The following is a 16,453-nucleotide window of genomic DNA, read 5'->3' on the forward strand; positions in this document are numbered from 1 at the left end:
TTGGCGCTTGTGCTTTGTTTGCTAGGACTTTTTCCTGCACTTTCTGGCGCAAAGTGCACTTCCACACGTTCGAATTGGGTCGCGGCACAAATTAGGGTTGGATCTCAGATTCTGGCGGTGGCAGGCGGCAGTAAAAGCCCTTATCGCTGGAGAGCACTGCAAATTGAACCCCACCAACTCCGGCTGCCCTCACTGCGGCTCTCCCATTGGCCGCACTACTGGGAAAAAGTGCCCGTCCAGACTGCCCAGCATCCACACAATTCCTCTCTCGCTCCGTCTCCACCCTCCGCCCACTCGCCAATTTTCCGTCGTGAGGAAAAAGTTTCCATTGCCTCGATCTTTTCGATTTCCTCTTGACTTCCGCTCTCCAACCCCGACAACTTACTAACCGACAACCACGAGTCTCCCAGCCTCACTCCAACACCGTCACAATGGCCGGCACCAAGTCAACGTACGCCCATCCCTGATGTCTCTCTCTCTTGTTTCCAATTGCCTGGTTCTGGATTACTTGCGAGATTGTCCGTGGTCCTCTCAGCCGGTGCCCTGCTTGCCTTTTGGTAGAGCCGTCATTTTGATGGATCCCATTCAATCGGCAATAGCACGTCGGGCTTGATCCCTCTCGAGTTTCTCCCTCTGTTTGTCAGGCCACCACCGAGGTGACTTGGCGGCAGCAGAGATGTTTCTTGGGGTGTTGGAGATGAAGAAGGCTTTTACTAGCGTCTTCTCTCTTAAATCCATTTGCCGCCTGTACATGCTCGGCCTTGCACAGTACTGAAAATGTCTGTCGCATGGCGAAAGCATTAAGCGTGCATAATCCCTCGGGCTTCATTGTCCTGAGGTGTTGTCGGATGAGTGTCGTCCCTTGGGTCCAGCTTGGCATCGCCCTCGCTCGGTTTCCCTTGGGACAAGATCTCACCGATTAAATTCATCATCATCGAGTTAGCCACCGCTGAGAATGTCGCAGTCGATCGGCAGTTCTCCAACCGGCGCTCCCCTCTGTACTCTGAATTCGCGAAAGCGTTCTCAGTACATTGCACTTTGTGGACTACGTACTAACTCGAATATCACAACAGCACCGTCCCCACCAAGGACCAGATCAACGTGCCTGAGACTCTTCTCAAGAAGCGCAAGTCCCAGGAGAAGGCTCGCGCTGAGCGCACTGCCGAGATCGAGCAGCGCAAGAAGGTAAGCTTCACATTTTTTCTTCTTTCCACCATTCTGGTGGTCCTCAATGTGATGCACAACAAACCACTTGCCGACTAGACCTAAGGTCGATGCTGTTGCAAAATACCATCTTTCGGGTCTGATTTATTGAGGATGAAAACACTTTCAACCTATTCAGTATGTTTGACAACCAGATTTGCTGACATTTCTGAATCCAGATCAACAAGGAGAAGCGTGGTGTCATCTTCAAGCGTGCTGAGAAGTACGTCAAGGAGTACCGCGATGCCGAGCGCGAGAAGGTCCGCCTGGCCCGTGTCGCCAAGCAGGACGGTGCCTTCCAGGTCCCTGCCGAGGACAAGCTGGTCTTCGTGATCCGCATCAAGGGTATCAACAAGATTGCCCCCAAGCCCCGCAAGATCCTCCAGCTGCTCCGTCTGCTCCAGATCAACAACGGTGTCTTCGTCAAGCTCACCAAGGCCACCCAGGAGATGATCAAGATCGTCGAGCCCTGGGTCGCCTACGGTTACCCCAACCTGAAGAGCATCAAGGAGCTCATCTACAAGCGTGGTTACGGAAAGGTCGACAAGCAGCGTGTTGCCCTGACCGACAACGCCATCATCGAGGAGTCCCTCGGCCAGTACGGCATCGTCTGTATGGAGGATCTCGTCCACGAGATCTACACCGTCGGCCCCAACTTCAAGCAGGCCTGCAACTTCCTGTGGCCCTTCAAGCTCTCCAACCCCAACGGCGGCTTCCACGTCCGCAAGTTCAAGCACTTCATCGAGGGTGGTGACCTGGGCAACCGTGAGGACAAGATCAACGCCCTCATCCGCCAAATGAACTAAAAAGTTTCACGATGATGGGTTTGCGGGGTTCTTCTGCTTTTTTTTTCATGAATTTGGGGTTGGGACAAAATCGGCAAGGTTTATAGGGATTCTAACGGCACTTGTTTCGTTGCATGGCTGATCGGCGTTGAAAAAAGCTGCGGTAGCTTTAGTACCCATGAATTGACATTTTGATGACCACCCCATCATTCCTTGAAGCCAACCTCTGATATGTGAAGTCTGTATCCCATGTTGTAGTCGTATGTATCGTAGTCGCCTCCCTTCGCTCATGGTCGGTCACCTTGCCCATCTCACACCCACATACCAAGGGCATTCAGTGTCAAGTACGTTGTCATGAAAGGTCAAGTTTTGTTCATGTTCATGTCTTTGAATAGTGCAGTGTTTCTTCATTAGTACTGCACAGTTGCTGAATCAAAACATGCTATTCCTACATTCCTGTGGCCACCCACCCCGGGCTTCCCACATGAATAGAGTACAGGCGAGCTTTCGCAAGTTGCTTCATTATACTTCTATTCTTTGATGCCTTCTCGGTCTAGTAGTACATACCAACAACCAACCCTTCAAATCTTGATATCGAAGCTGGTTCCGCACCCGCAGCTGCTCGAGGCCAGGGGGTTGTCCACGATCTTGAACTGGCTGCCGATCAGCTCCATGGTGTAGTCGACCTTGCTGCCCTTGAGCAGTTCCAAACTGGGCGCATCCAGCACGATCTTGGGCCCGGCCGCGAGCGCCGCATCCACCTCCTCTGTGGTGTTCGCCGGCGGGAGACTGCCTTCTCCCTCCTTGACAAAGGCGAAGACGGTGTCTTCCTCGCCCACGCCGGGTTCCGAGGCCGCCGTGTCGGTCGTTGTCGAGTTTTCGCCGGCTTCGGCGGTCGCTTCTTGCGAGGGGGGCGTCGCGGAGGCGTCGTTGGACTTGCTGGAGAGGGAGGAGGGGAGGGTCGTGAGGGACATGAGGTATTGGAAGCCGTGGCAGCCGCCGGACTCGACTTGGATGCGCAGGGCGAGGTAGGGGTTCTTGTCCTTTTCCATGATTTGCGAGAGGCGCTATTCATCATCGGTCGTTCAAGATTAGCTGAGGCCCTACTTATTCTGGAAGGGGAGAGAAAAGGGGAAGGGAGAGAGAGAGAGAGAGAGAGAGAGCAACGTACGTTGGCGGCGCGAGGCGTGATCTCCATCAGCATCTCGTTGCCGTCGTCATCTTTTTGCGGGTTGTAGATGGCTTGCGTCATTTGCCGGGCGCTAGTCGAGCCGAAGCTCCTCGCTATCGTCGCTGCTGTCGAGGTCGAGGCGGCGCATGCTGTTGCTGTTCTCCTTGGTAACGAGGAGGAGAACGATGACGGGCTGCGGGAGGGAATCGGCGCACACGACGATCTCGCGGCGACATGGAAGGACCGCGCCGAGGCCGGGAGGAGGATGTCGAGGGGCGCACGCTGCGCTTGTTGCTGCGGCGCGCAGGACCGGGAGAGCTGGACGAACAGCTTCGCGGCGGACGCTGGGTTTGTGCACCGGGAGCGCATCTTGTATGTAAGAAAGGGGGTGGTGAGTAAAAGGGGGAGAGTTGGCCCGCGAAACCGGATCAATCAGGGCCTCGAGGGAGAAATGTTTGCCTAGGGTATGGTCGGTAACGTCGAGCAGAAATCCCCATTATGGATCGGAGTGGACGGCGACTGGCCGGGCCTGCATATGTCATCAACTTTTTGTTATGGCGGTTGGGGAAGGCGGGGTAAACCGGCAGACCCCGAATTAACCCGCTCGCGGCTCACTTACACCCAACATCCAACAGCACCATATCCCGAGAGGCATTGGATCAATCTTGAGCCAGTGAATCCTTCTATCTCTTGGTCCTTAATTCAGATCCCATTCGTACTTTCGGAGATTTTGATCTCTCTCTCTCTATTGCCAAAGGAACCACCCAAGCCCCAGTGCGGATGTGAATCTGATCCTTGCCCGAACAGCAAGTACAGAACCGGCATTACCCACCACCATGGCCTCCGTCATCTCCTCCTCCGCCGCCGCCGCCACCCACCGCTTCAAGCTCATCTTTTTCACCCCTCCCTCCGCGGCCGCGGCCTGCAAGCGCGCCATCTTCGCGGCGGGCGCGGGCCGGTACCCGGGCCCGGGGGCTACACCGAGTGCGCCTGGACGAGCAGCCTGGGGATGGGCCAGTTCCGTCCCGGGGACACGGCGAACCCGCATATCGGGACCGTCGGTGAGCTGGAGGAGGTCGAGGAGGCGCGGGTCGAGACGCTGTGCGTGGGCGAGGAGACGGTCAGGAAGGCCGTTGCGGCGTTGAAGGAGTAAGTTGATTATACTTGTGATTTGCTGACTGTTCTATTCTTCTACAATCCTCTTACTACCGGCCAGTGGATGCCAGCAGCTTGTTTTATGATGGAGTACATGTCTGTGATGTGATGGAAGAAATCTGACTTATGCGATGTCATTGCAGAGCTCACCCATATGAAGAGCCGGCGTACGAAGTCTACAAGCTGGAAGACTACTGAGCGCGCGCGTATGATACCTGGGACATGTCACAATGCCGATTGTCTGGGCTATGAGAAATGGCATTCTACTTATTGCAACGTCTTTTTCATTGACCTGAGCCCTCCTTGGGTTTTGCTGGTGAACTGGCTATTTTGACGAGCTTCGTAAGAATGTCTCTCCTACTTCAAACGATGCCTAATTTCCCCTGACTCTTTCTCCTTGTCGGTGATGAATATAGCCCACCCAGACAACTCCGTAACGTCATAAATAGGCCTTATCCATGCACTCAAGGTAAAAGCAAGGGAGACACATAGACACAGAGCCCGCCGCCCGACAACCATCGCGTAGACCAACAGCGCACGGATGCTCAAGCCGTGGCCGCAGACGGAGCCGCTGCCGCTTCTGCGCATGATGGTCGGCAAAGTCCGAATCGCCATCCGGATCGATATCATCATAGACGGGCAGATCGATCCGCCGTTCCCAACTCTCCAACGACTCCGGCCCTTTCTCCACACGGGGACTCCTCGCTCGCATCCCTTTCAGCCAGACCTGGCTACTGCTACTGCTGTCGCTGTCGCTGTCTTCTTGCTCTTGCTCTGCTAGACTCCTCCCTGGTGCTTCCAACCCTTCCAACTAAACCTGGCTGTCTTGCTCGGGAGGCCAGGTGGCGACCCAGGCCACGGCGAAGATGGCGACCCACATGACCAGCCACGAGACGCCGAGGCCGACTCGCGAGCCCGCGAAGATGGCGGCCAGCAGAACGGCCACGTGGATGATGCCGAAGACGGCGAGGAAGACGTCAAAGTGCCAGCGGCCCTGATTTCGGTCAGTCAGTATATGAGTGTCTCATTTCCAACACCATATCAACAAAGAAGTAAGAGGACCCCAACTTACCACCATGACCCCCAAAACCCGGCGCCGACCCCGGACCTCGCCGATCATGGCCAGGCACCAAGCGATGAAGAAGAAGCCCAGGACGGCCAGAATCGAATAGATGATGACCGAGACGAAGTGGGCGGCGAGGGCGTCGCGGACGATGCCCAGGATGGACATGGCGGTGCGCACGAGCAGGATGGCCCACATGCAGACGCGGCGGCACAGCTGGGCCTTGTCGGCGGTGCCGAGGCTGTAGGCCTGCCAGCTGAAGGCCCAGCAGGTCCGCATGTTGGGGCAGTTGCGGTCCTTCCAGCTGCCGCCGGCAGCATTGGCGCCGGCGGTGTTGGCGCCCGGGCGGGGTGGCAGCTCTTGGGGGAAGCTTGACATGGTGGGTGGGGGCTGGTGATGGTGACGAAGAGTAACTGTCGTTAGGTTGATGCGGCAACAAGGTATCTTTTACCTGGTAGAAGAGAACTTGGAAAAGTCAGGCTGCAGTTTCGCCAAGATGGTCTGACTGTAGGTAGTGCTGTTTGCTGTTGAGGTGATATGTGTGTCACTCTCGGCAATTGGATAAGGGCACACAGGTTTCACAAGAACGAACATGAAGTGAGGAAGTGTAACGCGAGAGATTAGCATGTTCAGTCCAACATTGAATTAAGACGATGTTTCTGATTGCTTATGACTTATGACCAAAACGCCCGATGCCGTGCCGTGATAGCCTTACTTTCTTGGCCGTGGCTGCCTGCAGGTGTTTGTTGGGGTGGGGGGAAGGCTTGAAGAAGGAGGCGGAGCAGAAGGGTAAGAAAGAACAGTTTGGACTTACACCAGAGTAAGCAAGCAGGCAGGCAGGCACTTCCAACACTTGGCAACGGACCTGCAAGAAAAGAAACCAAACCAACCTCCCCATGCCGTCGATCCTTCTTTCTCTCCTTCTCCTACACCCTTTTTCCAAATTGCATGGGACATTCGCGTCGTATCAAATCCCTTGCTTATTCATCCGCCGCCCTGGTAGCCTAGATGTCTGCAATTGGAAGCAGGGAAAGCATCGAACGTTGGTTCAACGCCGTTTGTCACCTGTCATCCTCTTCCCGGAGGGGAAGTTTATCGGGTATCGAGGCGCCGCCAAGCAATCCTTCACTGGCTGGCCAATCCCGGCCGGCTTCCCCTTCGTTCGCCACAGCCCGCCCGCAGCTATTTGCAGAACAGCCCTGGCCGACACTGGGCGGCTTCTTCCACATTGAAGAGCCATCAGACCTCAGAGAACTGACGTGCGATTGGAGGCAAATGCTGCCACCAGTATGCAGCAACCTCCATTGCGCAATATTGCGCTGGCCGATCTGTTGATCTCGGCAGAATATCCGAGTTGAGTGTTCGCGCGGGCCGTTCTCATGTTTGTCGGACTGCACAGGCGACTAGGTGGGTGTAACTCAACACCACTACACTCCGCAATGGCACGCGACCGACAGCCCAAGCAATTAATTCCCTCTGTTGGAATCACTGCTAGAAGAAACTGGGCGCCGGGGCCAATGCCAGCTTTTGCCGCACGTCGCGCACTTTGTTCGTGAACCGATCCCAGCCATGCAAGCCGGGTTCCGTATCGTAGTTGTTGCGCCACTGTTGATTCAGACAAAAGCACACATAAGTCAGCTCAACCAATGCACGACTTATAGACGGAGAGACATGCTTGGAGTGTTAGTTCTCAACTTACCAGCCGGAGACACCAGCAGGCCACCAGCGCATCCATGGTCTGCCTCGTCACCGCACTCGTCACCACGAGCTTATGCTGCCCGTCGGCGTCGTCCTCGATCGCGAGCCGCCCCCCCGTCCGCCATGGCCCATTCATAGAACCCATGGCCGCCGCCGATACTGTTGCCACCCAGCTTCTTCTTCTGCCGCCGTCGCTGCTGGAACTCGAACACCTCCCCAGCCTCCATCTCGGCGTGCCGAAAGGCGTTGTACCCCTTAGGCAACCCCGCACCGCCATCACTCCGCTCCTTCAGCAGAACGACCCGACTAGTCCCCTCCCCGGTCTGAAAATACGGCACATGCAGCCCCGCCGCGCCCGACCGCCGACAAAGCCCCAAGTTCCCCATCGACTGCCTGCTCAGCGCCTCGGCCTGGAACGGAAAATTAGGCGAGAGCGCGGGCGAGACGTGCTTGAGGTTGTAGACCTTGCGCCGCCTCCGGGTGATGCGCGGCACGTTGCGCGCGGTGATGGCGACGCCGTGCTCGAGGCGCTCGAGCGTGTGGGTCGAGTAGGCGCTCGAGAGCCGGTCGACGTCCTGCGAGAGCTCGTACAGCGGGCTGGCGCGCGCCGACTCGGGATGCACGAAGCGGCCGCACATGATGAGGATCACGGGCGGCAAGAGGTCGTCCTCCTCGTGCGCGTTGTTGTTGCCGACGATGCTGCGGCCTTCGGCGTCGTAGTAGGCGGGCGGGTGGAGCAGTTCATCATCGTCGCCGCCGGCGAGGGGTCCGGGTTGGCCGGACATGGCGGAGTAGGAGCTCAGTCTCCGCGGCCTAGTAGCTACGGGTAGGTTTTCTTCTTCACGGCAAGGTCGCATGCGATACACGGTTCCTGTTCCTGATTTCCTCACTGGCTACTAATTGCCTCAATCGTGGCGATGGCTGTAGATAACAGGGACATCAGTCATGATGTCGTCGAACTTGGGAGCTCACTTAAGTACCTAAACTCTCCCGAGTAAGGCGCAGACCGCATTTGCATTTGGGGGATGAGATGGCCAAAGGCGCGGGGTTGAGCCCGAGCCATGAGCCGCCGCTACACTCGGGATCGCCCACCCTTCTAGAGCTTAGGCTATCCATCAAGCGATGGATGGATTCGGCAGTGCAAGTGCTGATAATCACATGATGCATCTGCATGCGGTACTTTTGTGTGCATCCCCGATGGGGAAGTTTGGTCAAATAGCTGCTGCGAGTGGTCGGAAATGTGTTACCTACCCACTCAACCAGTCCCTCGACCACAGGTTGCATGTAAGTGGTAAGTCTTGGCGTTGTGTGACGCATCGTATTGAGCCCCTTAGCTGGCGCCCTAGTGCCTCGCTAAAAAGACATAGCCACCACCGGCTATCATGACAACAGAGAATGCGGCTCGTGCTGAGTGAGTACTGATACATAAATCCGCCCCTTTCATTGACACTACCTCTCGGTATTTGTCACGATGATGGATACCGCTACTGGCATGAGCCGCAGTTTGCTGGTTAGCTCATATGCAGACCGAAGTCTTGCCGTTGCCGTGTCCAGGTGACGGCGGTATGGTCATGTTGACCAGTCTCCCAATTCCAAATATAGTTCCATTGCAGTGGTACTGAAGGCTTGATGCCTTCCTTCTCAAGGGATTGAGGCTCTTACGGGGCAATGCGCATGTGCAAGCTGGAATGTACAGACACCTTGGCAAGCCCGAGTTCGGTTGATGTATCCCCGTTCCCAAATCACTTCATCGTACAAGACGGATTGAACCGACAGGTTTGGCTACTCATCATGAGTTGCATACTTGGCCTTGCTGGTTCACTGATAGCTCCTGATCAGAGGTTCTACATCAATCAAGCTCTATGTCCCCCAGGAGGAGCGAGTAAGATTGCGTCAGCCAGTATAGATCGCAGTAACCGCCATGGGGCAGCTTGGCATTGGCGACTGGCTCATCACTTGCCTTCTTTCTCTCCGTAGGTATATTTAAAATGCGGGCGGTTAAGCTAGCCCCCGATGCTATTTCGCAAGACCAATCTCGACATCTAAACCATCTAACTTACTGTCTTTGAGATTTCCCGACTACTAAGAAAAACTTCCCTGGAAAACAATGTGCAACCGCTTCGCCGTCCGCCTCCTCTGCGGCCACAAGGACGTCGGCTACGACTACTGCCCCCACGCGGTCCCCAACGGCCGCACCATCACACCCCTCGGGTCCCGGTTCGGCGCGACGCCGGGCTCCATGCGGCCGTGCCGGGACGTCATCGACGAAGACCCCAGCGGCAACGGGACGCGCGACCGGACCTACAAGTGCAAGGTTTCGGGCTGCCGCTTCGAGGCCGTGCAGCGCAGCTGGCTCTGCTGCAAGTGCTGGAGCCGGCCCAACACGGAGGGCACTTGCGCGGGGCTTGAGGGAAGGTGCGGGCATCGGATTTGTGCTTCTTGTAGGCATCATACTGGTATGTTTGCTTCTCTTGGGGTTGTGCGTGTTACGAATACTGAGCGCGTTGATAGGGACTGCATGTAAGTATTGATTGCCCGCTGAAAAGAGGGAGGCGGGAAAACCTCGTTCTTGGGCTGGCGACTTTGGTACCATGGGGTCTCGAAGGGATCCGGTCCCTGCCACCAAGCCCCCCCCGTCGGGAGATGCGCTTCAGCTGTGTATACACTGTCGCCTACCCATTGGCATCCTGGCCGGCTCTCCTTCCCCTCCCACCTGTACCCAACTTCGAGGAATGGGACTGCAGCATCCGGCTAACCTTTCCTTGCCTACACTTACTTAGTCTGGCCCAAAAACCAACCGGTCGGGGCGTCGCTCGCCGCCAGCACAGTAACACCAACCCAACAGGCATCCAACTACCAACCCGCAACAGCTCGTCATGGTTCAGGCGGTCATGGCTCTCACGCGTCCACGACCAGGACGACATCCCCTCGGCATCACCGGAGCCGCTCTAGATCTAGAGCGAGGCCCGGGTCTAGGTCGAGGTCTAGGTCTAGGCATAGGTCGTCTTCGTACTACCATGGCAGCACGGGAGGGTCAGGGAGCAGAAGAAGGAGCGGGAGCAGAAGCAGGGGCGCCAGCAGCCAGGGACGACGACGTGCATCATCTAGATCCCGTAGTCAGAGCAGCGGCAGTGATAGCAGCAGCAGCACCAGCAGCTATACCAGCAGCAGTGGCAGCTCTTCGGACTGGGATTATGTAGACCCGTGGGCGCACCAGTGGGGGAACCCATGGGGAAATCCGTGGGGGAATCCGTGGGACCCCCCCGCCGGGCATTGGTAATTGTCAGGGTTTTGATATATGTCGAGTATGATGCGGGAGGCGGCCTGGTAGACAGATAGATCAATACTTGAGTACCTATCGCTGGGAAGGGGCTAGGAGCGACTCGTCAACCAGCGACTTGTTATGTGTACTGACGCGGATCAACTTGTCCAGCTGTCCCGGCGTGTGATGTGGTATCATGACCAACGAAAAGGAACGACACCGCAAACTGCCTGCGACGAAAGCTAAGTAGGCATTTATCTATAGTGACGCGACGACAGAACCATGGGAACCCCAAGAATCAGAATAGGGGCCTTTCGCAGTTGCCCCTGAATGGCCAAAGAAAACGACCACTATCCATCATCACTCGGCTATCCCCACCACCACCACCATCTCAGGTCTCAGCAGCCCAACCCACGAGTCCCCAAGAACGTGAACCCTCTCGCTGGATATGAAGCTCTCTCTCTCCTCCCATATTGAGTTTGCCATGAAGTTCCAGACGGACGACACACTATGAGCTCGCGGCCACGGTGAAGTCGACGCATGTCTCGTAGGACTGGCGGGCACCAGTGCCGTACCACCACCATTGTAGGACCTGTGAGTTGATATTTCAGTCAGCATAGGTAACATATAATGAGAGAGATTTCTGTGTTGGAGAGCAATTAAGCGCCACATGATTAGTCGGGAACATCACTTACACAAGCACCGGCCGCAGCGCACTTATCCCCCAAGTCCTCCGGAATCGTAACATTGAAGTCCACCTGGTCCTTGGGCGTCTTCTTCGCATAAAATTCGCGCTCGTCCGCATACCCCCTCCTCCCAACTAACGAGCGGACTCCCAACAATCTTGTTCGCCTTGGTATCCACGACCGACACATTCGCGTTCCCCGTGTGCGGGATGGTCAGCTTGATCTTGATATTGACCTCCTGCCCGGGCTGGTAGCGCTGCACGTTGGCCACGTTGTCCGCAAACTGCAGCCCCTTGCACAGCCACAGGTTGCACGCGTCGGCGTGGTAGCCGGACCCGGCCTCGGCCGCCAGCTCGGGCAGGCCCTCGACGTGCGACGTGTTGTCCGCCAGGATCGTGTCGACGACCGACCGGCCGCAGGCCGCGACCGACGCGTCGCCGCCCTGGCGCGCGGCGGGCGAGGAGATGTAGCCGTGGCCCAGGGCCGTGCTGGCAAAGACGGCGAGGGGGGAGGGCGCGGGACAGCATCTTGGGTGGCGTGATTTGGTTTAGGATTTGGATTTTCTTTCCTCTCGGCCTTTTTTTTTCTTGGGTGTGTCGATTGATGCAGTGACTGGCTGACAGGTCCAAACTTCAGACGGTGGTGACTTGGTATATATGGATGGTCCCTTGGTAGTTGTTGTGCTGGCGGTGTAGAAAGCATCTCCCACTGACTCGCCACCGCACCGACTCTTTATATGACAGGTGACACCCTCTAATAGTAGCAGCAGCAGCAGCACCACCACCACCACCCCTTGGATATCCCATACCCTCCTTCTCCTCTCACATCACTGCGCCCTTTTCTTTCTTGGTGTCCGCACATTCCCGCATCCTGCATCCGCACGGATTCCCGCACGTGCGTGGCATTCCGTATATTGGGATGGTGCAAGAGGCCATCCGGTATATACCAAGGACCTGGCTCTATCCCCATCCCATTCGTCCAATTCGGTCACATAACACTTAATCTACAACGGCTGCCAAGAGATGCTTGTTGCGTAGAGTGGATACGTCACGGCCAATATCGCCGGGAAAATAGGGATCGGGGGACATCCTGCTGCGGGAGTGCCGATCCAGCCAGGGGAGGGGAAGGGGGGCATTGCGGCTAAAGCAAAAGGCACGTTTCAACTTCACGCGCAACCTGCCATAGACAAAATAGACGATGCAACTAACTTCTGCAGAGCACGAATATAAACGTACCTTCTAGCTTCCGCTGTCTCAAAGGGGTAGGTGTGACGTTGAGTGGTTAGGTAAGCGCAGTGTTTTGTCTTGATCGACGGAGAAATTATGTGTCCGAGAACGGTCCCCCGGATCGCCTGCCCGCTCAATTGGTTTTGTCGCTGCGGAATTGGTTCGACCTACGATATTGCCCCTTACGGCAATGGAATCGTCAATGGGGCCGATCTATCTCCAGACAGATCGTATCCATGCTTTCATTTTCCAACATGGAGCCACGTTATCTCAACGTCTCGGGCTAAGAGTGATGTCGATCATGACTCCCACTGTCCCATTGAAGAGCACACAGACGACGACATGCTCGGTTGAAGGCTTAAAAGGCATGGACGGAAAATTCATCACTTATCTCATCCTGGGGCTGACATCGTCCACTACTACACACTGACCCGAACTTGGGCTGGCCTGGATGAACACGGATCTAGAGCTATCTTGAGCGTCAGCAATTGCTCTGGACACATAGAAGCTATCATTTACAATCTAGACTGAGAATACTACCGACCTGACCATGCCCCCGAGAGCTGCTCCCTTCGCCAAGCTATAGGGGTTCCAAAGGCGAGCACCTGCACCTATCTGTTATACAAGTTGTTAGCAAAGGGAGAAAAGTCGTTTTCCGCTCGGCTGTTCCTAAGTGCCCACCAAAAACATCCAAAGCAACCCACCCATCGATCAAACCTGGGTGGTAACATCTGCAACTCCCAAGCCGACACTTTCCTCCGTAACAGCAATGCCATCAACGACCTCCAAAGGATCCTCGTGGAAACAGCCTTCTTCCAACTCTGCTTCCATCATTATAGATGGCATTTTGCGCAAAGATGGCTTCTCCTGTAAGAACACATCTCCGTTGGGGGCTGAAGGTCGACGTGGCATGCTGGAAGCGACCAAAGGTTCATCGGTCGAGTCCTCGATGCCGTGTGCATCCAGATCCAGATCATCCAAGTCGGGAAGGGTCCGTGGTGCAGTCCAGTCATCGCTGTGCGCTGCCGAATCTACGTCATGTGTCGGATTGTCCGGACGGTCTGAAGTGAAGTCCGAAGTGCTTGCTGCATCAAGTTTCGGCGTGGTCGGCATGCTGACTGCTTCCGGCAGCGCTGTATGGAAATCATCGTCGTTGTCAACCATGTCCATGAAACTGGTCCACATGGAGGGCGTAGAATCTTCTGTCGGGGCCAAAGCATTGGGCTGAGGTTTATGATTAGCATATGCATGTGCATGGTGTGTGAATGTGGAACACTTGAACACGTACCCAAGGAACAGCACGGTAGCCGATGTTCTGGATTAGGCCAGCATCCATAAGCGGTCTCGACCCTTGAAGATGGAAGCCGAAGCCAGTGATGGCTGTAGGGGGGATGTCACCCTTGGCAATGCCATCGAGGCTCAGACAGGCGCGCTGCTCGCTACTCGGGCGGCAGGCATGGCAACACTTGAACTGGCACTCCTGGGCCTCGCAAGCCACCCAAGGCTTCTCACGATTGCAATGTGTTTCGTAGTTAGGAAACCCAAAGCACTGAGAAGGGACCCCACTCCGTCTAGAACCCGAGGAGGGGTAATAATACGAGCGTGTGGTGCTCAGTCGGCGCTGTCGTTCCAGAACCTCATGCAGCTGAGCCCGGTTAGCCACATGGCAGCTACAGCCTGGGGGAGCGGACTAATACTCACATTCCCTCTCTGCTCCAGTATGGTCTTGATTTGCTGTGGAGTGTAGGATTTCAGATCCTCCACAGTGATCTCTGTGAGGAAGCTGAGCGGGTCTGACCTTAAGGCCGGGCCGCGAGGACTCGGGACTGGTTTCCTGTCTACGAAGGAAGCGCCCAGAAGATCGAAGCTCACCTAGATGTTGGTGCCTCGTGAGTAAATTGGGCCCGATATAGTAACAGCAAGAGCACAGATGATAATGATGACTTACAGGAAGACCCTTTTCCATCTGGTCCTCGAGCATGAACTCTCTGTCTTGAGTGCAACGGTAAAGCCATCCCTATTGACCGGGCCGATGACACATGCTGCAGACGAAGTTGGGTTCATAGAGTCGGGTCATGGTGGTATGAGTGCAGGTCGGGCTGAAGATGCTGCTTTGAGGGCGATGATGGACCAGAACGGGGGAGGGCGCAGAGCGGGCCAGCTTGGCGATAGCGGGCCTGGGCGATGCTGGAGAAGAAGTGCCGGAAGCTTCGCCCCCCTCTCGTTGGGTAGCGGAGGCCATGACGGGCGATGGCTTGTACTCGGTCTGCCCAAGCCTCGAAAGCGTGATGCACAACACCCAGATGAGAATCGGGCCGGCTGCAAGTGGATGGATGCGATTTTGATCGACAGCGGAACGTCGGGGTTAATGAATGACGACGATGAGCAATCGATCTACGATGCCTTGCTTTGGATGTGCCGCCTTGAGAAAAAGGCAACGGACCGGTGCCGGCCCTCGACATAAGGTTGGATTGAAACCTGGGGAGAGACGAGGGTTCAATTGATGTTTGTTTCCTGGTTGACAGCGGCATTGATCAATTGCGCCTAGGAAGTAGGTACATCAAGTGCCAAAGCTCCAGCTCCAGTTGTCAGTAGCAGTGGTTTGATTTGGTCACGTCACGTCACGTAGGGCGTCGCTGCCTGTCCGAATTAAGGTTGACGGCTCTAAATCCATCCCAGCAGCTTAATCGAGTCACCTATCAACTGGACGGAGTAACTCCCCCACCCATTTGCATCCATTGCTTCGAGAATTCTCGAGGGTCGGTTCTTTTCTGTCTTTCTTCAAGAGCCCAGAGCCCAGAGCCCAGAGCCCAATCTGCTGCAAATTCTGCAGTTAGGTACCATTGATACCTAAGGCGACAAGGTACTCCTGCATCTTCCAGGATCTTCGCCTCTCATCTTTTGCAGGTGTTTCTTCTTTCTGCCTTTTGTGCTTCCAATGATGCAGGTCAGATTGCGAGGAGCAAGCCACCAACGAGCGAAAGCCACAAGCAAGCACCGCCGCAATGTCCACTTGCTGACAGGTTCAGGTTTTCCCGTGTGTGCATGGGATGGGAGGATTCCCACCCCAGCAAGAGAGAACCCCCAATTTCGCGATTGCCAAAGAAAGCCCAGGCCGCGTCCAGATCAGGCCGGGCTACGTGATGGCGGAATCGAGCTAAACCTCTAATCCCCGTCCGACCTTGGGACCTTGGTCGCAACTGCAGATTTGATGGGGCCCAGCTCCCAAAAGCGAAGAAGCGCGTCGGGTCGGGTTTGGGTACCTACATGGCCGACATGACACTACTGTACGTCTGGTTTTCTAGAGTCTGGTCGCCTGTGAGTTGGTTGATGATGTGTTTTTCCTGTGCTGCTACCTGCCTGGCGTACGGTCCATCTTCTTCTCACAGCCATCCATCCATCCATCCATCAATGCAACACACATACCGAAAGACGATGGACGAAGACGCGCACAAATTCAACACTCCGTCGACCATCATCGTTCAGCTCGCCGTCATCTGATCTGTCTCTAATCTCAAATTTTCCCGAGCGATAGGGAAACCAGGGCACACAGACTCCATCCCGATCCAAACCTCAGCCCAAGTGGAGAGACTGTCGGTAGATAGAGCCGCCCATCAGCTATCTGTGAGTGTTCGTCCCTCTTTCACCGCCCTGCAGCCCCGGTTTCTTTCTTCTCGTGTTGCCGCTCCAGAGGTTGGTGGTTGGTTGCTGGGGACCGGCCGATTTTAGGGTGGCCAAGGTGGGCGAGTGGGTGTTGCAGGGTTGGGATGCGACCAGCAGCTCTGGCCAGCCTCGGCTTGATTGGCCTGCTGGTAAACAAACCCAGCCGCCGGCCGTGAATGGCATTGGCCCTTCAGTGCCTCCCAGTCCCTCCCCCCGTCCGTCCGTTCCACCCTCTCCAGCTCGAGCTCGAGCTCCAGCCATCGCCAATCGCTTCACACGCTGCCAGCCCATCTTTATTGCCAGCCAGCACCAGCCAGCAGCAACCCAGCCCGCCCAGCGCAAAGATCCATCCAGCCTCTGCTCTGGCCACTCAGTCCATCCGTTTTCATTATTCCTCTATTCAATTGCATCTGGCTTTTGCATTGGGCGTCTAAATGCTCCGTTGTTAATCTTTCGCCCGGCACAGTAACTCCTGCCCAGGTTCTAGGTCCGTCCGACGACTTGCTTTCCTTGCGTGGCCGAAACGCCCTCAATCCCAACC

The 16,453-nt window shown here is 55.9% G+C and overlaps 8 protein-coding genes across 8 annotated transcripts; 3 read left to right on the forward strand and 5 right to left on the reverse strand.

Moving 5' to 3' along the window:
* Positions 1–400: 400 nt before the first annotated feature.
* On the forward strand, positions 401–2,009 carry PG986_015104 (60S ribosomal protein uL30; the record flags this gene model as incomplete). Its single annotated transcript, XM_066851326.1, has 3 exons — positions 401–451; positions 1,074–1,185; positions 1,383–2,009. Exons 1-3 carry the CDS (start codon positions 432–434, stop codon positions 2,007–2,009), a joined length of 759 nt encoding a protein of 252 aa, XP_066692415.1. The 5' UTR covers positions 401–431.
* A 560-nt stretch (positions 2,010–2,569) lies between these two features.
* On the reverse strand, positions 2,570–3,528 carry PG986_015105 (uncharacterized protein; the record flags this gene model as incomplete). The annotated part of the gene is made up of 2 exons (XM_066851327.1): positions 2,570–3,055; positions 3,160–3,528. 2 exons carry the CDS (start codon positions 3,526–3,528, stop codon positions 2,570–2,572), a joined length of 855 nt encoding a protein of 284 aa, XP_066692416.1.
* Positions 3,529–3,995: 467 nt separating this feature from the next.
* PG986_015106 (uncharacterized protein) lies at positions 3,996–4,312 on the forward strand (the record flags this gene model as incomplete). The annotated part of the gene is made up of 2 exons (XM_066851328.1): positions 3,996–4,117; positions 4,162–4,312. 2 exons carry the CDS (start codon positions 3,996–3,998, stop codon positions 4,310–4,312), a joined length of 273 nt encoding a protein of 90 aa, XP_066692417.1.
* An 813-nt stretch (positions 4,313–5,125) lies between these two features.
* PG986_015107 (uncharacterized protein) lies at positions 5,126–5,755 on the reverse strand (the record flags this gene model as incomplete). The annotated part of the gene is made up of 2 exons (XM_066851329.1): positions 5,126–5,308; positions 5,387–5,755. 2 exons carry the CDS (start codon positions 5,753–5,755, stop codon positions 5,126–5,128), a joined length of 552 nt encoding a protein of 183 aa, XP_066692418.1.
* A 1,113-nt stretch (positions 5,756–6,868) lies between these two features.
* Positions 6,869–7,860, reverse strand: PG986_015108 (uncharacterized protein; the record flags this gene model as incomplete). Its single annotated transcript, XM_066851330.1, is given in 3 exon segments — positions 6,869–6,982; positions 7,077–7,234; positions 7,245–7,860. 3 exon segments carry the CDS (start codon positions 7,858–7,860, stop codon positions 6,869–6,871), a joined length of 888 nt encoding a protein of 295 aa, XP_066692419.1.
* Positions 7,861–9,182: 1,322 nt separating this feature from the next.
* Positions 9,183–10,027, forward strand: PG986_015109 (uncharacterized protein; the record flags this gene model as incomplete). Its single annotated transcript, XM_066851331.1, has 2 exons — positions 9,183–9,490; positions 9,946–10,027. The coding sequence occupies 2 exons, from the start codon at positions 9,183–9,185 to the stop codon at positions 10,025–10,027; spliced, it is 390 nt and encodes a 129-aa protein (XP_066692420.1).
* Positions 10,028–10,845: 818 nt separating this feature from the next.
* On the reverse strand, positions 10,846–11,550 carry PG986_015110 (uncharacterized protein; the record flags this gene model as incomplete). Its single annotated transcript, XM_066851332.1, has 4 exons — positions 10,846–10,929; positions 11,033–11,110; positions 11,145–11,511; positions 11,546–11,550. 4 exons carry the CDS (start codon positions 11,548–11,550, stop codon positions 10,846–10,848), a joined length of 534 nt encoding a protein of 177 aa, XP_066692421.1.
* Positions 11,551–12,960: 1,410 nt separating this feature from the next.
* Positions 12,961–14,491, reverse strand: PG986_015111 (uncharacterized protein; the record flags this gene model as incomplete). Its single annotated transcript, XM_066851333.1, has 5 exons — positions 12,961–13,473; positions 13,538–13,894; positions 13,951–14,121; positions 14,198–14,266; positions 14,300–14,491. The coding sequence occupies 5 exons, from the start codon at positions 14,489–14,491 to the stop codon at positions 12,961–12,963; spliced, it is 1,302 nt and encodes a 433-aa protein (XP_066692422.1).
* Positions 14,492–16,453: the final 1,962 nt, after the last annotated feature.

Source organism: Apiospora aurea, assembly GCF_038362705.1.
Source record: "Apiospora aurea strain CBS 24483 chromosome Unknown utg000011l_segment0_segment0, whole genome shotgun sequence".
NCBI classification, from domain to species: domain Eukaryota; kingdom Fungi; phylum Ascomycota; class Sordariomycetes; order Amphisphaeriales; family Apiosporaceae; genus Apiospora; species Apiospora aurea.